The sequence below is a fragment of the Balaenoptera ricei genome, chromosome 7 (assembly GCF_028023285.1).
Source record: "Balaenoptera ricei isolate mBalRic1 chromosome 7, mBalRic1.hap2, whole genome shotgun sequence".
Taxonomy (NCBI): Eukaryota; Metazoa; Chordata; class Mammalia; order Artiodactyla; family Balaenopteridae; genus Balaenoptera; species Balaenoptera ricei.
This window is the reverse complement of record NC_082645.1, coordinates 3,221,075-3,246,869: the sequence shown is the minus strand read 5'-3', so window position 1 is coordinate 3,246,869 and position 25,795 is coordinate 3,221,075. Positions and strand designations below refer to the sequence as shown.

The 25,795-nt window shown below is 38.1% G+C and overlaps 1 protein-coding gene across 5 annotated transcripts in view; it reads right to left on the bottom strand.

The window, feature by feature from the left end:
- NCKAP5 (NCK associated protein 5) overlaps window positions 1–25,795 on the bottom strand; it is a 1,059,956-nt gene that overhangs the window by 462,260 nt on the left and 571,901 nt on the right. For all 5 annotated transcript variants that reach the window (XM_059927623.1, XM_059927626.1, XM_059927624.1 and 2 more), the window contains exon 5: window positions 17,470–17,603. In XM_059927623.1, coding sequence (XP_059783606.1) covers window positions 17,470–17,603 — 134 coding nt within the window. The remainder of the gene's footprint in view (window positions 1–17,469; window positions 17,604–25,795) is intronic.

Genomic DNA, 25,795 nt, shown 5'->3' with positions numbered 1-25,795 from the left:
TGACTCTAGCTTTACCGTAAGATCCTGAGGGGCAGGGGACAGAACTGACTTAATTTGTGCCCTCCCTCCCTCCCCATCTCGTTTAACCCAGGGTCAAATTAACTTTGCCCTATAAAAAAAAGTTGTCACAGTTGGATCTCAATAGTGCCGGCAAAACCTTCCTCCTTATGTAACAGTACCACCCGAATGGAAAGAAAATCTTTAAATTAACTAAAATTAATCAGACATCTGAAAGTTATTTAGGTAAATATGATGCACCAGAATGGCCAGATGTCACCCACAGCGAGGGCTCAATAAATGATAGCTAAAACAGCAACAGGGCACATTAGAAATACTATTAATACTTTATTCATTTATTACATTTACTGAGCACCTACTATATATCACTCTAAAACCATAAGAAGTTTATGGTCTACTGTAGGGGAACACATAGGTTGAGGTCCAAAGACGCTAGCAAGAAAAATATATAATTATGTGATTAAAGTCTTAAAATAATCAGGTGAGGAAAGTGGAATGCTCTAAAAGGCATCAAGGAGAAAGTAAATCTGGAACTGGGCTTTGTTAGCTAAATACATATTGTCCAAGCCAACTGCAGAGGGGAAATTTGGGTCATCTTAGCTAAATTCAATGATTAGGCAGTCTATATAATAAATGGAATTGTAATTTGAGGGCAGTCTGGATGTTTGGAAATACTATCTTTACCATCAGCCTAGTTAATTTGATAATGCAGTACAAAAATATCAGCTGAGATAACTTGATCATGCAGACCATAAAAGAGGCACTAAAGATACAACGATTGAACTTTCCTTATGAATTTTGAAAAAAGAAAATGATAGATGCCAAGTTTTCTGTTTAATCTGATATAATTTCATTCACCCCTCCACCCCATGTTTCTCCTGGGTACAGTCTCAATCAGGTGATGATGATCAAGTTTAAGAAACACCATCAGGGACCTCCCCTCCAATGCAGGGGGCCCCAGTTCAATCCCTGGTGAGGGAACTAGATCCCGCATGCCACAACTAAAAGATCTGCATGCTGCAACAAAGATCTCACGTGCCTCAACTAAGACCCAGCACAGCCAAATAAATAAATATTTTTTAAAAAAAGAAAAAAGAAACACCATCAGTGGCAGAAAGTATGAATTTATGATCAAGGCTGAGATCTGTATGAACTACAATTGCTTCTGATATCATCTGCAGCTTCATTTTCTACCATGGATTATAAACTGCAAAATGAATGAAAGTGGGAATAGAAAGAGTATTTGACCAGAAGTCGGAAGTCCTAGGATTTAGATTGGTATTTACCTCACCATGTGACCATGAACAAATTACTTCATTTTTTAAGTTTCAATATCGTATTTATTTAACAGTTGCCATGTGATCCAGCAATCCCACTCCTGGGCATGTATCCGGACAAAACTATAATTCAAAAAGATACATGTACCCCAATGTTCATTGCAGCACTATTCACAATAGCCAAGACACGGAAACAACCTAAATGCCCAATGACAGATTAACGGGTAAAGAAGATGTGGTATATATACACAATTGAATACTACTCAGCCATAGAAAAGAATGAAATAATGCCATTTGCAGCCACATGGACGGACCTAGAGATTATCATACTAAGTGAAGTAAGTCAGAAAGAAAAATACCATATGATAACACTTATATGTGGAATCTAAAATATGACACAAATGAATTACCTATGAAACAGAAACAGACTCACAGATATAGAGAACAGACCTGTGGTTGCCAAGGGGAAGGGGGGGGTGGGGGAGGGATGGATTAGGAATTTGGGGTTAGCAGATGCAAACTGGTATAAATATAATGGATAAACAATGAGGTCCTACTGTACAGCACAGGGCACCATATTCAATATCCTGTGATAAACCATAATGGAAAAGAAAATGAAAAAGAATGTATACATCTATAACTGAATCACTTTGCTGTACAGCAGAAATTAACACATTGTAAATCAACTATATTTCAATAAAATAAAAAATTTAAAATATTGTATTTATTTAAATTATGATATTGCAATATGTCCTGCCTACTACACTTAAGATTACAGTGAGAAGTGAATGAAATAATGTAGGGAATGGTTTTGAAAACACTGAGCAATAAAAGAAGTGTAAAAGTCACTATTTTGTGGCCATGTTGATATCAATATTAATAAAAACACTAACCATGAAACCTAACAGCTTGAAATGCTATTGAAACTACGCAAAATGAAACTCATATGGGTGTTATGAGAAAATGCCTCCTGTCGCTTGCTGCTACTCCAAACAACAGGTGAAAAACCTTGGGGCAGGAGAAATGTGAAAAGAATTCTGAAACACAAGTTAATGAAAACTACGACACATTTCTTTTGTCAGAATCCCATAGCTTTAGCATAGCTAATTCCCTACTTTATTCCCTGGAAACATTCTTAAAAGCTTGAGGCTGTTTGTTAGCAACAGATGTAGACATTTATAACCAATGACCATCTTCACTGAATTATTTTTCCCAAATTGAACAAAGGATCCAAAAGAAGAGTTCCAAGTGTTTACAATCAGCACACAGAGATACACTCTGTGGGAATACCATTTGTTAAATGCACTGCCTATCGACCAAAAAGGTAATCAGAACAACAATCCTTGCTACTCAGACTGCTGCTATTGCATTGTTCCATATGCTACCCCAGACAGACTGGTATAAATGTTATCTGAGGGTCAAAGAACACTCTCTGAAAGTAAACTTTACCCTACGGGAAGCAAACTTTCAATGCACCAAATTCCATTTCGTGCCCTGCAGACAGGAATTCTGCAAAGAATATTCTGAAACAGACAACTCATCTTTTATAGGTGAGCACTCTATCATAGAAACCCAGGAACAGGAAATCGGTTCCTCATGCCCCCAGGCCATCATAGTCTACAACTCTAAGAATGATGACTATTATCAAAATTTTAAAGATCCCCAGAAATGGCCATTCTAAAACCTCTCTTGAAAGCAAGTTTCTATCATAAACACACTATCTTTAAAATTCTTCCATATGTTTAATCTAAGTCTTTCATAGTACAATGCTGGCTGCACCCTTCTGCTTCAGTGAAGGTATTCATTCATTCTTGTATTCATTCATTTATTTTTCAACCAAATTCAAACAAAACTTTTTTGAATGAACACCATAGCAAAGGTCATTGGTACTAGTACAAAAGATATATGGGGATATGAGAAGCGTTCTCTGCCCCTTGGATAGGCAACAAAAACTTTTAACTCTTTATTGGGATCATTATTAAGAGCAATGTATGGAAACAGCTGTCGATCTGCAGAAAATATAGACGACAGAGGAACATGTTGAACTGCCCCAAGAATAGTAATTAACAAATTTAGACTGTGAGAAACTCTATCGGTCAAATGTTCTAGATTTTTCAATAGATAAATCTGAAGAAAAAGCAAGTGATGTAGGGTAACCTGTTGGCCAACAGGAATCTAAAAGATATGTGCAGTTTTAGAAAAAACAGACAAGATTAAAATGTCTGGGGATGCACATTAAATGAAAAAAAGTATTAAACCACCAACAGATAAATGGATAAAGAATATGTGGGGGGTGGTGTGTATAATATATATATATATATATATATATATATATATATATATATATATATAAAATGGAATATTACTCAGCCATAAAAAGAACAAAATAATGTCATTTGCACCCACATGGATGACCCCAGAGATTATCACACTGAGTGAAGTAAGTCAGAAAGAGAAAGACAAATACCACATGATATCACTTATATGTGGAATCTAAAATATGACACAAATGAACATATCTATGAAATTGCCAAGGGGAGGGAGGCAGAGGGAAGGACTGGGAGCTTGGGATTAGCAGATGCAAACTATCATATATAGAATGGATAAACAACAAGGTCTTACTGTATAGCACAGGGAACTGTATTCAATATCCTGTGATAAATCATAATGGAAAAGAATATAAAAAGAATAGACACATATATAGATATAAATAAAACTGAATTACTTTGTTGCACATCAAAAATTAACACAACATTGTAAATCAACTGTATTTCAATAAAAATTTTTAAAAACTATTAAAAACACGGGGAGGTTACTGCTCTCAAGTCAAGATAATAGTTATTACTGGGGGAAGATAAGGGTCGAGATTGGGAAGAGGGATGTGGAGGGGATTACGGGGGGCTGGCAGAGTGTTCTTTCTTGACTTGACGCTGGTTACAAGACTGTTCACCTTAGAAAAATTCATTAAGTCTCACCTTAGAATAATTCATTAAGTCAAAAATTCAAGGCAGAAGGGGAGAGGCAGCAGGTCAAAAGGAGGACCTCTGGAGTTTGGAGTTCCAGAGTTTGGAGCCGTGTGGCTGACAGGGTCTTGGTGCTCCAGCCGAGTGTCACGCTTGAGCCTCTTAGGTGGGAGAGCCGAGTTCAGGACATTGGACCATCAGAGACCTCCCGGCCCCACGTAATATCAAACTGCGAAAGCTCTCCCAGAGATCTCCATCTCAATGCTAACACCCAGCTCCACTCAACAACCAGCAAGTTCCAGTGCTGGACACCCCATGCCAAACAAGTAGCAAGACAGGAACACAACCCCACCCATTAGGAGAGAGGCTGCCTAAAATCATAATAAGGTCACAGACACCCCAAAACACACCACTGGATGTGGTCCTGCCCACCAGAAAGACAAGATCCAGCCCCAACCACCAGAACACAGGTCTTAGTCCCCTCCACCAGGAAGCCTATACAACCCACTGAACCAACCTTAGCCACTGGGGGCAGACACCAAAAACAACTGGAACTACGAACCTGCAGCCTGCGAAAAGGAGACCCCAAACACAGTAAGTTAAGCAAAATCAGAAAACAGAGCAAAGTAAAAACCCACCAGACCAAACAAATGAGAAGAAAACAGGCAGTCTACCTGAAAAAGAATTCAGAGTAATGAGAGTAAAGATGATCCAAAATCTTTGAAACAGAATGGAGAAAATACAAGAAACGTTTAACAAGGACCTAGAAGAACTAAAGAGCAAACAATGATGAACAACACAATAAATGAAATTAAAAATTCTCTAGAAGGGATCAATAGCTGAATAACTGAGGGAGAAGAATGGATAAGTGACCTGGAAGATAAAATAGTGGAAATAACTACCATAGAGCAGAATAAAGAAAAAAGAATGAAAAGAATTGAGGACAGTCTCAGAGACCTCTGGGACAACATTAAACACACCAACATTTGAATTATAGGGGTCTGAGAAGAAGAAAAGAAAAAGAAAGGGACTGAGAAAATATTTGAAGAGATTATAGTTGAAAACTTCCCTAAAATGGGGAAGGAAATAGTCAATCAACTCCAGGAAGCACAGAGAGTCCCACACAGGATAAATCCAAGGAGAAACACGCCAAGACACATACTACTCAAACTATCAAAAATTAAATGCAAACAAAAAATATTAAAAGAAGCAAGGGAAAAACAACAAATAACCTACAAGGGAATCCCCAAAAGGTTAACAGTTGGTTTCTCAGTGGAAACTCTTCAAGCCAGAAGGGTGTGGGAGGACATATTTAAAGTGATGAAAGGGAAAAACCTACAACCAAGATTACTCTACCCAGCAAGGATCTCATTCAGATTCGACGGAGAAATTAAAACCTTTACAGACAAGCAAAAGCTAAGAGAATTCAGCACCACCAAACCAGCTTTACAACGAATGCTAAAGGAACTTCTCTAAGCAGGAAACACAAGAAAAGGAAAAGACCTACAATAATAAACCCAAAACAATTAAGAAAATGGTAACAGGAACATACATATCGATAATTACCATAAATGTAAATGGATTAAATGCTCCAACCAAAAGACACAGACTGGCTGTATGGATACAAAAACAAGACCTGTATATATGCTGTCTACAAGAGACCCACTTCAGACCTAGGGGCACATACAGACTGAAAATGAGGGGAGGGAAAAAGATATTCCATGCAAATAGAAATCAAAAGAAAGCTGGAGTAGCAATTCTCATATCAGACAAAATAGACTTTAAAATAAAGAATGTTACAAGAGACAAAGAAGGACACTATATAATGATCAAGGGATCGATCCAAGAAGAAGATATAACAATTGTAAATATTTATGCACCCAACATAGGAGCACCTCAACACAAAAGGCAAATGCTAACAGCCATAAAAGGGGATATCGACAGTAACACAATCATAGTAGGGGACTTTAACACCACACTTTCACCAATGGACAGGCCATCCAACATGAAAATAAATAAGGAAACACAAGCTTTAAATGATACACTAAACAAGATGGACTTAACTGATATTTATAGGACATTCCATCCAAAAACAACAGAATACACTTTCTTCTCAAGTGCTCATGGAACATTCTCCAGGACAGATCATATCTTGGGTCACAAATGAAGCCTTGGTAAATTTAAGAAAATTGAAATCATATCAAGTATCATTTCTGACCACAATGCTATGAGACTAGATATCAATTACAGGAAAAACCCTGCAAAAAATACAAACACATGGAGACTAAACAATACACTACTAAATAACCAAGAGATCACTGAAGAAATCAAAGAGGAAATCAAAAAATACCTAGAAACAAATGACAGTGAAAACACGACGACCCGAAACCTACTATGGGATGCAGCAAAAGCAGTTCTAAGAGGGAAGTTTATAGCAAAACAATCCCATCTCAAGAAACAAGAAACATTTCAAATAAACAACCTAACCTTACACCTAAAGCAATTAGAGAAAGAAGCAGCAAAAAAACCCCAAAGTTAGCAGTAGGAAAGAAATCATAAAGATCAGATCAGAAATAAATGAAAAAGAAATGAAGGAAATGATAGCAAAGATCAATAAAACTAAAAGCTGGTTCTTTGACAAGCTAAACAAAACTGGTAAACTATTAGTCAGACTCATCAAGAAAAAAAAGGGAGAAGACTCAAATCAATAGAAATAGAAATGAAAAAGGAGAAGTAACAACGGACACTGCAGAAATACAAAGGGTCATGAGAGATTACTACAAGTAACTATATACCAATAAAATGGACAACCTTGAAGAAATGGACAAATTCTTAGAAAAACACAACCTTCTGAGACTGAACCAGCCAGAAAGAGAAAATATAAACAGACCAATCTCAAGCACTGAAATTGAGACTGTGATTAAAAATCTTCCACCAAACAAAAGCCCAGGACCAGATGGCTTAACAGGCAAATTCTATCAAACATTTAGAGACGAGCTAACACCTATCCTTCTCAAACTCTTCCAAAAAATTTCAGATGGAGGAACTCTCCCAAACACATTCTATGAGGCCACCATCACCCTGATACCAAAACCAGACAAAGATGTCACAAAAAGAGAAAACTACTGGCCAATATCACTGATGAACATAGATGCAAAAATCCTCAACAATATACTAGCAAACAGAATCCAGCAGCACAGTAAAAGGATCATACACCATGATCAAGTGGGGTTTATCCCAGGAATGCAAGGATTCTTCAATATACGCAAATCAATCAATGTGATACACCATATTAACAAACTGAAGGAAAAAACCATATGATCATCTCAGTAGATGCAGAAAAAGCTTTTGACAAAATTCGACACCCATTTATGATAAAAACCCTCCAGAAAGTGGGCATAGAGGGAACTTACCTCAACATAATAAAGGCCATACATGACAAACCCACAGCCAACATCGTTCTCAGTGGTGAAAAATTGAAACCATTTCCACTAAGATCAGGAACGAGACGAGTCTGCCCACTCTCACCACTATTATTCAACATAGTTTTGGAAGTTTTAGCCACAGCAATCCGAGAAGAAAAAGAAATAAAAGGAATCCAAATTGGAAAAGGAGAAGTAAAACTGTCACTGTTTTCAGATGACATGATCCTATACATAGAGAATCCTAAAGATACTACCAGAAAACTACTAGAGCTAATCAATGAATTTGGTAGAGTAGCAGGATACAAAATGAATGCACAGAAATCTCTTGCATTCCAATACATTAATGATGAAAAATCTGAAAGAGAAATTAAGGAAAGACTCCCCTTTACCACTGCAACAAAAAGAATAAAATACCATGGAATAAACTGACCTAAGGAGACAAAAGTCCTGTATGCAGAAGACTATAAGACACTCATGAAAGAAATTAAAGATGATACAAACAGATGGAGAGATATACCATGTTCCTGGATTGGAAGAATCAACATTGTGAAAAGGACTATACTACCCAAAGCAATCTACAGATTCAATACAATCCCTATCAAACTACCAATGGCATTTTTCACAGAACTAGAACAAAAAATTTCACAATTTGTATGGAAATACAAAAGACCCAGAATAGCCAAAGCAATCTTGAGAAAGAAAAATGGAGCTGGAGGAAACGGGCTCCCTGACTTCAGACTATATTACAAAGCTACAGTGATCAAGACAGTATGGTACAGGCACAGAAACAGAAATATAGATCAATGAAACAGGATAGAAAGCCCAGAGATAAACCCACGCACATATGGTCACCTTATCTTTGATAAAGGAGGCAAGCATATACAGTGGAGAAAAGACAGCCTCTTCAATAAGTGGTGCTGGGAAAACTGGACAGGTATGTGTAAAAGTATGAAATTAGAACACTCCCTAACACCATACACAAAAATAAACTCAAAATGGATTAAAGACCTAAATGTAAGGCCAGACACTATAAAACTCTCAGAGGAAAACATAGGCAGAACAGTCTATGACATAAATCACAGCAAGATCCTTTTTGACCCACCTCCTAGAGAAATGCAAATAAAAACAAAAATAAACAAATGGGACCTAAGGAAACTTAAAAGCTTTTGCACAGCAAAGGGGTCCATAAACAAGATGAAAAGACAACCCTCAGAATGGGAGAAAATATTTGCAAACAAAGCAACTGACAAAGGATTAATCTCCAAAATATACAAGCAGCTCATGCAGCTCAATATCAAAAACACAAACAACCCAATCCAAAAGTGGGCAGAAGACCTAAATAGACATTTCTCCAAAGAAGATATACAGACTGCCAACAAACACATGAAAGGATGCTCAACATCACTAACCATTAGAGAAATTCAGATCAAATCTACAGTGAGATATCATCTCACACCAGTCAGAATGGCCATCATCAAAAAATCTACAAACAATAAATGCTGGAGTGGGTGTGGAGAAAAGGGAACCCTCCTGCACTGTTGGTGGGAATGTAAATCGATACAGCCACTATGGAGAACAGTATGGAGGTTCCTTAAAAAACTAAAAATAGAACTACCATACGACCCAGCAATCCCACTACTGGGCATATACCCTGAGAAAACCATAATTCAAAAAGAGTCATGTACCACAATGTTCATTGCAGCTTTATTTACAATAGTCAGGACATGGAAGCAACCTAAGTGTCCATCGACAGATGAATGGTTAAAGAAGATGTGGCACATATATACATTGGAATATTACTCAGCCATAAAAAGAAACGAAACTGAGTTATCTGTAGTGAGGTGGAGGGACCTAGAGTCTGTCATACAGAGTGAAGTAAGTCAGAAAGAGAAAAACAAATACCGTATGCTAACACATATATATGGAATCTAAAAAAAAAAAGGTTCTGATGAACCTAGGGGCAGGGCAGCAATAAAGACGCATACGTAGAAAATGGACTTAAGCACACGTGGAGGGGGAAGGGTAAGCTGGGACAAAGTGAGAGAGTGGCATGGACATATATACACTACCAAATGTAAAATAGATAGCTAGTGGGAAGCAGCCGCATAGCACAGGGAGATCAGCTCGGTGCTCTGTGACCACCTAGAGCGGTGGGATAGGGAGGGTGGGACGGAGACGCAAGGGGGAGGGGATATGGGGATACGTGTATACGTACAGCTGATTCACTTTGTTATACAGCAGTAACTAACACACCATTGTAAAGCAATTATACTCCAATAAAGATGTTAAAAAAAGAAAAAAACATTCAAGAAGGATTCATCAGTATGGAACAATGAGAACCCCTAAATATTTACAGTGGGAATGCAAAATGGCATGGCTACTTTGCAAAACAGTTTGGCAGTTTCCTGTAAAGTTAAACATAGGCTTACTATATGACACAGTAATCCCATTCCTAAGAGAGATGGAAACATACTGAGACCCGGGAATGAAAGTTGTATGTTTGTAACAACCTTATAATCACCAAAAACTGGAAGAAATCCATCATCGGGTGAATGAATAAACAAATTGTGGTACTTCTATACGATGGATTATGACTAAGCAATGAAAGGGAATGAAGTACTGATATATGCAGCAACAAGGCTGCATTTCAAAAGACTTGCTCAGTGAAAGAAGCCAGATACACAAAAAAATTAAATGCTTTATAACTTCAATGATAAGAATTTCTGGAAAAGGCAAAACTACAGGGAGACAAATCAGATCAGCCATTGCCAGGGTCTTAGGGTGTGGAGAAGGAACAGACCATAGGGAAATGAGGGAACTTTTCTGGGGCATGAAAATATTCTGTATTGATTGCAGTGGTGGTTGCATGATGGCATATGCTTGTCAAAACTGGTCAAACTATACACTTAAAAGATGGATTTTCTGTAAACCTGACCAAAAAACATTTATTATTTAGAGCAGGAATGAACTTAGTTTCCAATTTTAAAATGAAACGTATTCTCCCATATCCTGCATCTATTTTCTTAAAAGAAAAACTGTGTTGGGTAGGGATAGTAATACATTAAGAGTTATAATAGGTAATCGAAAAAGACATTTGGAGGAGAGACTAAATCACTGGTATTTTTACTGAGGACTATGTCTTCAGAGAAATTGTTTAGAAGTGAAAACAATTCTGGTTGTCATAAAGTTCTCTCTGTTCAGGCTTTTCCCAAAACTGTTTCAAATAAATCCTAAAGCAGACAACATCAGAGCCAAGAGCAATAACGGTTATGTTCACAGCAGAGGATCTTCGCTTCCTTTTACCAGCCAGGTTTCTCAGTATTCAATTTGACCGTCCTCAACAGAAATATTTCATCTGGGCATGGCAGTTTTCTCATCTCAACTTCTCCAGAGTCAAGTAACCAAAATAGACATGGTGAAAGCCCAGTCCCACAGATCATCTCTGTCATCAAAACATGGAGAATAAGACAATCCACTCCAAGTTCTTAACATGAAACCTGGTTGTTAGAACTTCAAGAAGCCCTGGTTATAACAGTGTAATTATAACTTCACTCAAGAAATGCCTTTCAGTTCTAACACATGGCCTTTTCAAAAGCCTAAAAAGCATTATAAAACTACAGTGCAATTCAACTTCCTCATTTTACAAATGAGCGAAATGAGATCCAGAAAGGTCAAATTACTTAACCACCGTTATTAAGCTAGTTAGACGTGGGGCTAGAACCAGGTCCTAGAAAACCCATTCAATAGGATAGTGCTCTTTCAAATGAAATTGGAACTACATTTTATGTTACTATTGTTTTCTCTACCAGGCTTGAATAACAGGTGATGTAAATTTCATGTTGTCCACTCAACAATATATAGCTCCATTAAGAAGTTTAAAAACTTGTGACAAGGTCATCATGTCTTACACAGAAGCAGAACTACAAGGGAATCAAGGAATGTTTCATATTAAGTTAGTAACTGCTGAAAAAGGCCTCCTTTCTTTCCATTCTCTATAGAATTGATTTTAGCCCCTCTCTGCTTTGCTCAAGTGAGAACTTATACGCCAGATACTAAGATACACATTTCTGACATCAAAGTATGATCCATATTACGTTAACCAAGCATTTAAAGAAGATGCCATGTAAACTCCTTTCTTCCATCTGTTGCCATTTGAAGAAAAGTTATAATTTGAACAGTGTTGCTTTGCCATTTTAAACTTCTGGTAAATTCACCCAGAGGAGCAAATGAGAGGCCTCCATTTTTATGACAAGTCTCCATTTTTATGACAGCAAGAAATATTGCTGATCGTGTGGAAATAGCAACTCCAAATCAATAGAAAATTGCCCTCTACATTCATCAGGAGGAACAAGGCACTGAGGAGAGCCAGCCTCTGTGACAGGTGAAAGCTGATGAAGATTCTGGGACAGGAACAAGTGTAGAAGAGGGGCAGAAGAGGCTGTGCTGTTGACTGCCCAAAGGTCAACTGACGGCTGTCCTCATCTTGTTACGTTTCACTCCTTCTAAAAATGTAGAGAAAATGTTCTTTTAATGTACCAGACAGATACAGAGGTAGAAGGGAATACGTGGGCAGAACGCTGAAGGGCATACTACCTTCTTCAACACACACTTCTATGCCAGGTGCCTACAGCTTCCAAATGGGCAGTGGAAAATGAACCCTAGGGTTCTACAACGTCTCTGAGAGCTGATAACGGGAACGGCAACCAGTGAACGGGTTAGGCAGTGAAACCAGCTCCATGTACATCTCCTTGAAGTTCAGCACGCAGCAGACTGCACTTAAGCATAGCAATCAACTGGGAGAGGAGAAATCCCCTTACCGTAAGCAAAGAAATAGCTTCAAGGCAGCAGATAACAGTGCAGGGAGAGAAGGTCAAAACAGGTGCAGAGAAATTCTGGAGGTAGAGAGTGCAAGCTTGGACTCCATTTGGGTGATTTTTAACTATCTTAGTCAAATATGAGTGACAAAGCTTAATTGTTCCCTTTACTGAAATTTACACTGCATTGTGTAAACACACACACACACACACACACACACGCACACACGCACACATACATGCCTGGAACTTTTCAAAGCTGCAGGGAAACAATGATTGATGCCTGATGCTTTGGGTGTGATGTGGTTTGCTAACTGCATATCTTTTACAAAACATGTCTGCTTGATGGTGAGAGTACCAGGTTGATTCTAATTCAAAGCTTCAAATAGACTGCAGCATAGAGCTGCCACATGATAAACACATGTGTTATTATTGCTAGTATCACTACCCAATCATTAATTTCATCTGATTTGATTCATGCCTTTGCACGATAACACTACTAACAGCTATGAAGTCTGGCTGTCCAGAATTTAGACAAAATTTCCCTTCATTTATAGCTAAACTATAAATGTGTTGTTTGGTTCATATATGTACATATGGCTTCTCCATCCGGAGTCTACATTTTTTGAGGATACATATTATGTTCTATCTTATCGTGCACACAATAAAAGCAGTTGATTGTCCTATATGAACAGCAGCTTTCAGTAATAGCCTACACATTGATTAGATTGTTTCCAAAGGGACCAACTCAAATACTTGTGCAAATCATGCATGGTTTGCATGAAATCAACTCTGTAGAGTCGCTTATTTCTTCAGAAGTCTGTTTTTTAGAAATCATTATTACTCCACCTCAATACACCCCACCTGGTTGGAGACATTGTCCCTGGAATCTAACTGATGCACAAACATTTCATTCACTCAAGGTGGAGTAATGAAGCTGGGGGTTCAAACACTAATTATCTTTACATACATAGCCTCAGTTCGCCCCATTGACCTTGGCTGGCTCGACAATCACAGTTCAAAATGGTTAAAGGGAGGATAGAGACAGTTATGGAATTATAGGGGGGATCACCAAGCGAATCCCACATAAAATATGCCCATATATGTATACTACACAATGGGTTAAACAATCCTTAAGACATCTGGAAAGCATCTTTGATTTATATCACTAAATAACAAGAGAAGGAAGGGGCAGCCTGAATGATACCAGCACCTGCCTTTAAGTACCACCTTACTGCATCTATCTTGATTCATGCCTTCATCTATGGGGAAGCCTTAATTTGAAAGTATCCTTTTTCTTCTCTGTATTTACATTAAAGAAGGTAAATGGTCTAAATTAAGTTTGTTATGGCTGCCTCAGTGAAGGCAATTTCTGATTTATGAGCTTAGAGCTAATTATGTAACCTCTAGTCACATTTTTTTTAATTGCCCAAATTCTGGACCACTGCTGATCATTATATCCTAATCAGAGGTCAGGAGGGAGGAAGGGCTTATGGATGAAGGTTTGGTGATGACATAAAAGAGAACTACTCATTTAAACACTTTTATAGATTTTTATCACCTAAGTGATCCCATTACTCATTACCACAGGTAGTCACAAATGCTCAGCTTTGCCTGGTGCGTTTAAGCCACCAAGCCCATCACCTAACTGAAATTGCATAAAATCAAGCCTCAAAGTAATTCTGAATCGCTCATTCTGACACCTGAATTCTACTTCACACATATACCTAATTGTCCCAGCTTCTAACTTCATTATTCATTTTCCCCTTCAATGCCTCGCATCAGCCCTGAATCTGAGACTCAGAATCTCCTTGACTACTGTTTAGATGCTCCCATGGCTACGGTACTATCAAACATACCAGAAAAATACCTTACCCAACTCAGCCCAGGCCTCAGCATCTCATGCCTCTGTGCTCTAGGTTCATAAAAGAGGTATTGGAAAAATACAACACATGTATATTTACATGTCCCCATGAACTTGAAGTATAGTGCTTAACCTGAGAACCTTTAGCGCTGGAGTTCTTCCTACTTTACTTGTTTTCACTTAGGCATAGACCCAGAATTCCTAAACCATATAGTGTGAAATTACTTAACTTCATAGACATAAGTGACATAGCAGAAGCAGTAATACTTTTACGAATTAATCCTAATTTGCACTATCGTGGACCACTGTCTATTATATCCTTTAATGCCATCTCTGGAGGGGCCTATAAGATGCATTCTACTATGAGTTTATTGCCAAAGATAATGTTTCTCTCTTTAGGGAGTAGTAGCCTTTGTCTACGAGATAAGAATTACATATCCTCTTGTGTTTTCCTTTTAATCTTGTCTGCCATGAATCTTAGAGCTAAATTAAATGCTCACTCTCCGAAAGCATGCTGGGCTGTGTAAGTATGATTACTCGCCACATTCCCCTTTCATGGTCTTTATTTTCCATTTTTATTTTAATTAACAGTCTTACCGTAAAACTACCTTTTCTTGTAAGTCACTTCGTACCCTTTGAAAAGGTAGGCTATTACATTATTCTAAAAAGTAAACTCATCCCATGAACAATACTCAAAGTATGCCTACATTACATCTCAGATATCATCATGTACAAAAGGAACTTGTCAACCCAGGAAAAGAAGGAGAAAATCATGACTACAAAAGTTTTAAATTTAATACAATTATTTGGATTATAGAACTTATTTACATGAGCATTCAGATACTGACCATGTCCAAGGGTGACATGCTATAGACAAGCTCTGTAATACTGAGAATTTTACAAAGACTTAGATTATAGTAACAGGATTGTTTGAATAAGCCTAACTAGAAACATCTTACAAACCAAAGTTTAAAATGTAAAAGGCCATCAGCAATAGTTTAGTGGGTCTACTTAAATTATCGTGTAATTATCTTCTCTGTTACATAGGCTTTCTCCCCCCATCTTTTGCTGATTTACATTAGTTGTCTGGCTATAACTGGACTTGAACTTTCAATGTCAATGAAGCTTACTAAGAAAACTGATTATGCTGGGGCAAAAAATCTTCACAAAGGCAGTATGTAAAACCACCCACTATTTGTTTTACAAATAATTATCTTCTCTTTAAACCTAGAATGTAGCCTCAGCTCTTGTGCAACTCAAATCTGTATGGGGTTGTCATTTGATTTACAGCAGATGACCTGGCATCGTACAAAAGTAATTTACTGTGCCGGGTGCCTCACGCCCTGTAAATCAATAGCTTGAGTACAGAGACATCTCAATTAGACAGTACAAGGGTAGCAAGATCTGCACCTTCCTTTCTTGTATCATTAAAATGGCAAGTATTACAAAATGGTACTTGTTTTAAAGTTGCTTCGGAGGGTGGGGAGGGGCTATTATTTCAAGTTTGGAGACATAAAGTGAGATTTGCCATCGAACAGAATGAAAAATTGAGCACAAGTTTGTATAAGTAATAGCCTGTGAGGGGTGGGACATGCATTTCTTAAAGTACTGATTGGTGCATTTCTACAGCACCTGTATTATCATGGGCTCCAAGAGCTGAACAGGGTGTTCAATTATGACTCTGAAACCGAGGAGTCATCCACCCTTCCTACCCTGTTCTTCCAAGATGCCTTTAAACCAAAATTCCAAACATTCGTGGTATAAGCCTCCATGAGATAAATCATCCAAAGGCTCAACTTTGCTCTCTCCCTGCAACACACCTAAAAATTAAGCTGTCAATATAAAAGCCTCATAATGAGGAAGCACAATTATCCATCACCAATCATATCCAAATCCCAGTGGTAAATGAAAGATAAGACCCACCCAGTTTGCTGAAGAAAATTTTAGGGCAACTTCTCAAACTGGATTCTGCCTGGGATAACCTCATGAGGGAGAAAAGAATCAAAAATTATTTTCCTGGTTTTGCAAATGGTGACGTGAAACATGAAAATAAAAGCAAACTGTTCTTCATAGGGTGCCCGTATCTGGTCCCAGGACTGTAAATGCACAAGTCTGTGTTTTTTCCATGAAAATGAAGAGATTTTAAACAATAGGTTGAATTTTTACCTGGCCCCATATATATATATTTTTAAAAATTAATTAATTAATTATTTTTTGGCTGCGTTGGATCTTCGTTGCAGCACGTGGGCTTTCTCTAGTTGTGGCGAGCAGGGGTTACTCCTCATTTTGGTGCGCGGGCTTCTCATTGTGGTGGCTTCTCTTGTTGTGGAGTGGGCTCTAGGTGCACGGGCTTCAGTAGTTGTGGCACGTGGGCTTCAGTAGTTGTGGCTCGCGGGCTCTAGAGCGCAGGCTCAGTAGTTGTGGTGCACGGGCTCAGCTGCTCCACAGCATGTGGGATCTTCCTGGACCAGGGACTGAACCTGTGTCCCTACATTGGCAGGCAGATTCTTAACCCCTGTGCCACCAGGGAAGTCCTTGGCCCCCTATTAACTGTAATTGAAAGCTGAAAGATTCTTACTGTGCTGGAATTAAATCAAAGAAGAGCTACTTTTCCAGAATCCTTTCAAATTCAAGTTATGTCTTTTTAAAGGAAAGAAACTCATTGATTTTGATTTTTTTTTTTTTTTTTTACAGATTCTAAATATTTACTCTAAATAAGGAGTAAGAGCTTACTGGATGATTCACACTCTTTCTACCTGAAAATAGGATTATGAGGACCAGTAAAATTGCATTCTCCTGGCTGGCCTTTCACAGATCATGCCTATAGGCCACACAACCACCACATCTTACTGAAAGATACTTTGGAAAGCCATTGGGGAAGAAAAGACAACCAGCTTCAATAAAGCCAAGACTGAGGTGCAAGCGGAAAGTTCCAGAAAATTGGTCCAAATGCAATCGGACGATTTGGCTACAAGAGAAGGTCTAAATTGCTGGTCATTAGCTCCTCAAATGCAACACAAGCTTACACAATGGAAACTCAAGCAAAGGTGTAATTGGCGCAGGGAGAGATGCACCTCCTGAAACAAGATGCTCCGCACAGAACAATACCTGGAGAACTGCTGCTGCAGGCCACGCATCTGAATTCTGTTCCGCTCAGACTCCAGTGTCACCTCCTGCAAGCGCTTCTCACTCTGAAGACGTAAGTGTCTCTCCTCTTCCAATTCATGTATCAGCTTCTCATGCTAGAAAAGGCACACAGGGTATGACTTTTAAGAAAGTGTAAGTATTATAAGAAAATAATTAGTAGGCACTGTTGGTTACTAAGTGCTAACTTGGACTTCATGTATTAATTAATTTCATCCTCATTACAACCTCATCAAGTACGTTCTATTATTAATCTCTTATTATCTAGGAAACCAAGGATCAGAGACCTTGAAGTAATCTGTCATTAAAAAAACAGAAGGTAACAGATTTTCAATCCTGGCTGATTTGACTCTAATGTATGAATGATGATTTCCACTAAACCAGGTGGCTTCTTATGCAGAGATGAAGATCCATGACTGAATAATACTAGCAGGTGAATAAGAATTCAAGTAATAATGAGTAAGTCCATTAGTGCCTGTTCAGAATTATTTCATCTTTTCAGTCTCTGGTAAATGCTTTAAAGAGAACACTACTGATTTTTATAAAAGGACCAGGAACTTCCACTTAATTATACCATGAAGCTGATGAGAATAAGGTTAAAGAATTAGTTTGTATTTGCCCAATTAGGTTTTCCCAGATAGAAATTGGTTAAGCCACCCTCTTTATTTGTAATCCTAGAAGTGAGCTCCTCACACATGGGCATCATAGATTAAAAGGGGGACTGAATGACCCAGAATAGATGGTTCATCAAAAACTCACTCCAGGAACTGGTAAAAAGCACACAAGCTCAGATCCTGACATTACAGACTGAGCCACGCTATGACTTTTTTGTTTTGGTTGTGCTGTTGTTACCACCTTTTTTTTTTTTTTTTTTTTTTTTTTAGCATGTCATGCTATTATGGTTATGGATGTTACTACATTAAGCACTATGTGTTAAGGATATATATTCCATGATGAAAATCAAAGACTCAATGCCTGAGTATAAGGGACCTACATTCTTAAAGGGAAAGATGGGAAGCATATACTTCAGTCTCCAAATAAATCAGACACTATGACTCTGTACCATGAATCACCCAGATGAAACTTGATCCACTGCATAACTCATGGAGAAAAACTTCTCCTGAGGACCATGAATGAAACAGACCATTCCCGGAAATGAATCAAGGTCCTCTAAAAATACTTCACATCCTGTGCCTCTGCAACTTTGACCACGCTCTCCCTCCTGCTTCAAAAGCCCTCTCTATTCAAAGCCTAGGGTTCCTTCCAGGCCCAGCTTATATATCAACCCTTTGCCAGATATATGATTTGCGAATATTTTCTCCCACTCAGTTGGTTGCCTTTCCATTTTGTTGATAACTTCCTTTGCTGTGCATAAGCTCTTTAGTTTGATGTAGTCCCACTCGTGTATTTTTGCTTTTGGTAACAGGTTCAAAAGATCATCACCAAGACTAATGTCAAATAGCTTACCATGTATGTTTACTTTTAGGAAGTCTATGGTTTCAGGTCTTACATTCCATTAAGTCTTTAATCCACTTTGAGTTAATTTTTGTGTATGGTGTAAGATAGCAGTCTAGTTTCATTCTTTTGCACATGGACAATCCATTTTCCCCAACAGCATTTATTGAAAAGACTGTTTTTTCCCATTTTACAATCTTAGCTCCTTTGTCATAAATTAATTGACCATATATGTGTGGCTATGTTTCTAGGCTCTCTATTCAGCTCCATTAATCTATGTGTCTGTTTTTATGCCAATACCATACTGTTTTGATTACCATAGCTTTGCAATATAATTTGAGCATGATGCCTCCAGGTTTATTCTTCTTCCTCAAGATTGCTTTGGCTATTCGGGGTCTTTGTGTTCCATACAAATTTTAGGATTGCTTGCTCTATTACTGTGAAAAATGCCGTTAGAATTTTGATATGGATTGCATTGAATCTGCAGATTACTTTTGGTACTATGGGCATTTTAATATTAATTCTTCCAATCCATGAGAACTGGAATATTTTTCCATTTACTTGTGTCTTCATTTTCATTCATTAATGTCCTGCAGTTTTCAACATATAGGTCTTTCAACTCATTGGTTAATTTTATTCTTAGGTATTTTATTCTCTTTGAAGCAAATGTAAATGGGATCATTCTTAATTTCTTAATTGTTAGAAATTATTCTTAATTCTCTTTCTGATAGTTTATTGTTAGTGTAGAGAAATGCACCAGAATTCTGTATATTGATTTTGTATCCTGAGACTTTACTGAATTTATTAGTTTTAACAGTTTTTTTGTCAGAGTCTTCAGGGTTTTCTATATATAAAATCATGTCTTCCTCAAACAGTGACAGTTTTACTTTTTCCTTTATAATTTGGATGCCTTTTATTTCTTTTTCTTGATTAATTGTTCCGGCTAAAACTTTCAATACCGTGTTAAGTAAAAGTGGCAAGAGTGGACATTTTTGTGTTTTTCAGCTTTTCACTGTTGAGTATAATATTAGCTGTGGGTTTGTCATATATGATCTTTCTTATGTTGAGATATGCTCCATCTATACCTACATTGTTGAGAGTATTTATTATAAATACATGTTGAATTTTGTCAAATGCTTTTTCTACATCTATTGAGATGATCATATGATTTTTATTCTTCAGTTTGTTAACATGGTGTATCATGTTGAGTGATTTGTAGGTGTTGAACTAAACTTGCATCTCTGGAATAAATCTCACTCGATCATGGCATATGATCCTTTTAGTGTATTGTTGAATTCAGTTTATTAACATTTTGCTGAGGATTTTTGTGTCTATGGTCATCAGAGCTGTGGCCCTGTAATTTTCTTTTCTTGTGGTGTCCTTGTCTGGTTTTGGTATTAGGGTAATGCTGGCCTCTTAAAATGAGTTTGGAAGTGCTTCCTCCTCTTTTATTTATTTATTTTTTTGAAGAGTTTGAGAAGGATTGGTATTAATTCTTCTTTAAATGTTTGGTAGGATTCACCAGTAAAGCTGTCTGGTCTTGAATTTTTGTTCATTGGGAGGGTGTTGATTACTCTTTCGATTTCTTCCTAGTAAGCAGTCTATTCAGATTTTCTATTTCTTCATGATTCAGTCCTGGAAGGTTGTATGTCTCTAGAATTTACCAGTTTCTCCGAGGTTGTCCAATTTGTTGGCATACAACTGTTTGCAGTCATCTCTTAAGATCCTTTGTATCTCTGTGGTATGAGTCGTAACGTCTCCTCTTTCATTTCTGATTTTACTTATTTGAGCCCTCTCTTTTTTTTTGGCAGGGGTGGGAGAGTCTAGCTAAAGGTTTGTCAATTTTGTTTATCTTCTCAAAGAGCCAACTCTTAGTTTCATTGATATTTTCTCTTGTCTTTTTAGTCTCCATTTCATCTATTTCCACTCTGATCTTTGTTACATCTTTCCTGCTACTAACTTTAAGCTTAGTTGGTTCTTCTTTTTCTAGTTCCTTGAGGTATAAAGTTAGATTGTTTATTTGAGATATTTTCTTTTTTCATGAAGTAGACATGTTTCACATTTGTGTTATAGGGGTCCTTCTGGGACTCCTAAAACACAAATGTTATTCTGCTTGACGTTGCCCCATAAGTCCCTTAAGCTATCTTCCCTTTTTCAAATTCTTTTTTTTTTTTTTTTTTTTTTTGCTGCTCTACTTTTGGATGAATTCCTTTGTCCTGTCTTCGAGATCACTGATGCTTTCTTCTACTTTATCTAGTCTGCTGATGAACGCATTTGGTGTATTTTTCATTTTAGTTATTGTAATCCTCAGCTCTGTTTGATATTTTCTTATATCTTTCTACCTCTATGGATGTTCTGTGTTCATCTATTCTTCTCCCAAGTTTGGTGAGCATCTTATGACCATTACATTGAACTCTTTATCAGGTAAATTACTAATCTCCACTTCATTAAGGTTTTTTCTGAGGTCTTATCTTATTCTTTCATTTGGAACATATTGTTCTGTTTCTTCATTTTGCTTGACTCTCTGTGTTTGTTTCTGTGTATTAGGTGAAACACCTACCTTTCCCTGTCTTGAAGGAGTGGGCACCAGATATAAAATCTGTGACATCAGACACATGTAAAAGCTCTCCTCCAAGAGATGCTGGCACTCTGGAGCATAGTACAGAGAGTGAAGAGAACACCTGCCTTACAAGGTCTTTGAAAAGGTTTACAGTCAGTCCTCTGATGTGTGCTTAATTAGAAGCCTGCACCTCACATTGCAGCTATGCTGATAAGCTTATAGGCCTTGTTTACAGACAGACTGAGCTCCAGGGTCTGTTGCCACTTGCTGTGTCCTCAAGGTGGTAGCTGTTTAAGAACACTTTTCTGTTGGGTATGGTCCTGTGGGACCCACGAGTGTAAGCCCTGCTGGCTTTCAGAGCCAGGTGATATAGAGGTGTCCCCTGGTGGCTGCTGCAGAAATCAGGGCACCAGACAAGGATATGAGCTCCTTTCTGGGAAATGCCGGAAAGCTGGAGTGAGGGAGAGGGAGAATGTAAAGATTATGTCCACCAGCCTTCATTCCCCGAGAGCATTTCTGTGGGCCTCCCCTCCAGCCAAAGCTCCTGGACACACAAATGGGCTTTCTTCTCAGAAAGACTGGGGGTGTTTCAGTCTGCTATCTGTACAGTGTGCTGGGGGCAGTAGCCTGCCAAGAACGCTCTCTCCGATTGTTGCACTCCCATGAAACCAGGAAAGCAAGCCCCCTGGCCTTTAGAACCAGGTGTTCAAGGGGAGTCCCCTGGGCTGCTACCACAAAACTGGGATACGAGATGCAAAAACTAGGGCACCAGATGTGTGTGAAAACTCTCCTCTGGAGACACTGGCACCGGGGAGCTTAGCAGAGGGAGAGCACAAAGATGGCACCCTCTGTGGATGGCGATGTAGGAAGATCCTGAACTCATCTCCTCGCACAGACACCCCAAATCTAGGCTACATCTTGGACCACCTCCTAACACTTATTTTAAAAGTACACATTTGTCACAGTGCAATAGAGGGACAGTTTGAGCATGATGCGAATCTCACATTTGCTTAGGCCCAATCTCAATCATGAGAAAAATGAAGTGAACACAGAAAACTGCACCCGGCTGAAGCTAGTGTAGAAATACACAATCACACACATCACAGATAGATGGACCAGTGACCTCAGTCCATCAGGGGTGTTATGAGCTGCCCCATCCACATCGGAAGGTACCACTTGCCCTCTGACTTTACCCAGCCTTCTTTCCACTGATTCAGAATAACTCACAAGCTGCAGCCCTTCCCATGACCGCCCCCACAAGCAAACTGCATGTCTTTTTCAAGGTAAAGTGCCATATTTATTGTATTATTTCTATATTTCTTAACCACTTAACATTGTAAAACTTAGCTGCCATTTATATTAGATGCCTATCTTTTTTTGTGTCACTGACAAAGTTTTTGAGTACTGTGTCCCTAGTTTCATTTTTCCCACAAGCCCTGTGCAGTGATTTTTAGGAACACATATGTCATATTACAGTAGAGCTATACATCATGGTGAAGAAAAAGAAAACTGAATCAAGAGTAGGATTCCAAAGCCCCTTCATTCTTTGGGCACAAACAAAGAATTGGACCTCAACAAAGAAGCAAACATAAAAGCAAAAGGAAAGGTATTCTAATTCCAAGTCTTTGTTCTACCAAATGATCGTGTCTGTATCTCATAGGCTTCACAAAGACTTAAACTTCCTCAATTACTATCCTCTGATTAAACCTCCAGCAAAGGAGACTCCACAATTTCCCTGGGCCATCCATTTTATTTTTTTAAACTCCTCTCCTGCTAATTTTTCTAAGACTTGCTTAAATTGTTTCAAGTATCAAAAAGTCATTTCTCTCTGTATGTTCCCAGGAAATGGAGAAAAAGCTATAGGTTCTATCATCATTTCCTAATTTAATAAAGAATTCTTCTTAGAACAAGAGCTGTGTACACACCCACATGGATTCATTTATTCACTCAGTAAATTTTTACTGAACAGCTATTATGTGCAAGACACCGGACCAGAGCAAGAGACCGGCAATGAGACCAAAAGACGTGGCTCCTGACTGAGGTGGGCTTACACACTAGTGGACATGGCAGCTGCTAAATGAAGTATCACACAGAGAAATATATCAATATAAACTGATGGATAGTTAAGAGTTTGCTGAAAGATGACAGCCAGAGGCACCGACTTTGTTCAGTGGGTTAGGGGAAGGCTTCTCTGAGGAATTAATATATAAACTGAGACCTCTGTGATAACTAGGAGTTACCTGGGGAAGAGAAGGGATCAGGCACTGTAGGCAGAAGAGTAGCAAATGGGAAGTCTTTAGTTACACAGGAAAAGAACAAACAGAAGTCCAGTGTGCCTGGACCCTGGGGAGCAAGGGGATGGGAGTGCCATATGACATAGCTAGAAGGAGCCGGGGGACCGAGAAGGTCATATTAAGGATGTGAGATTATATTCTGAGTAGAACAGTAACTCTTTACCAAGGTTTAATCAAGTAAGTGATAAGATCTGATGAAGATTTTGCAAAGATCATCTGACTACTGTGTGGAAAAAGAACTGAACGAAGAGGCTGAATAACAACAGCATGGGAAGATATTTAAAGAAGAGTATGGTGAATGCTACCAGCTACTAGTTTAGACTGTACCATTTGCTAGTCAAGCAGGTTTGGACAAGCCACTTAACTTGAAATATAACTGCTTGAAGCTAGTTTCTTCTGCATATTGGGGAGAGTAAAATCGCCCAAGCCAATTTCATAGTATCACTGTGAGGAATGAGTAAAACAATGAATAGAAAAGCACTGCGAAATCTTGAAAGTCCCATATAAAAATAAGATATGGCTAACTGGAATTATACAGCTTATATCATTTGATAGAGTTACTTTTGATAAATTCTATAAGCATTTTGGTCTTTCACGATCACTACATATTAAATAAATATCGTAGTTACACATTTCTTTTAAAAATCTCAAAAATGTGCTTTTTAAGCAGATCAGACGTTAATACTGAGGGGAAGTACATTTTAAATTACATTTTAATGTAAGAACTGAGAGACCAGCTTAATCACAGATGTCATCTAGAATGCATATAACCCTATGGCTGGACTGCCCGAAAGACAGAATTTTTCAATTCCATTACCTAGAACGATCTTAAACAGATGGCTTGATCTGTGACGTGCCAAAATGTCAGGAGTTAATACCAAGACATTAACACTTGATTGCAAAGATAGAAAGCCAAGAAGTACCTCTATCCTAGGTCTAATTATATTTGGTGACCCTAGTAACATTTGTGGGTGATACTACTGGCAAAGTTAGCAACAGAAGAGTCAAAGAATTTTAAAAAAGAAAGAGGAGTTTACTTGCTGTGAAAGTTCTAGTGCCACCATGCACGGTCATGTGTCAGGTGAAACGTGCACTACAGCAAGAGTGGTACCTCCCACCTATGCCCCAAGCATTCCGTGTAAGTCCTGCTTAATGAATGACATAAGGCATCAACTCATCTAGAGGTATTCTACACTGACATGATGCTTAAGGGTACATGATACTCTATACTGGGTTGGCCAAAAAGTTCGTTTGGGTTTTCCCGTAACACCTTATGGAAAAACCTGAACAAACTTGTTGGCTAACACAGTTGAAAGGTATTCACTATATGTTTCTGTTTCAAAAGATTTCCTGAAATGTGTTCAAGTTGTAATATTCTGGTTGAATAATATTTTATAATCAAAGAATCACAGGAAAAATATTAACTCTCTTGGATGATAAAAGAATCTAAAAGATAGTGAGAAATGAACAAAGGCCATTAGAGAAGGCCACTGGGATTAAATAATATTCCTGGGTACTGACGAAAAAAAATATATGAACTCATTCAAGAAATGTGGAATCTGGCAAACTAGCTACATACTATGCCATGGAGATTTTAGGTAAAAAGACTATTAGAAAAGTACATTTGATTCAATGACACAGACATAAAGCATGGCAGTAAGACCCAATCACCCAAAACTTCAAGATCTGCTTAGATTTGCTTATTAATTGGTATCCAGACAGTCACAGATATTGCCATGTGTTCATCAATCAACATCCAATGTATACTGAAACATTTTAAGATTACCCAGACTCACAATAACCATTCTGATTCTCATGCTACCTACTGAGAATCTAAAATTGACATGTGATTCTTTTCTTCAGAAGTCCATAAACCAAACACCCATCAGCAACAAAATTAAACTGCTGTTTTCATGAAAACTAAGTTTTAATGGAAAAACTCTACATTAACCAATTTCTATCAAACCACTATAAAAATGGG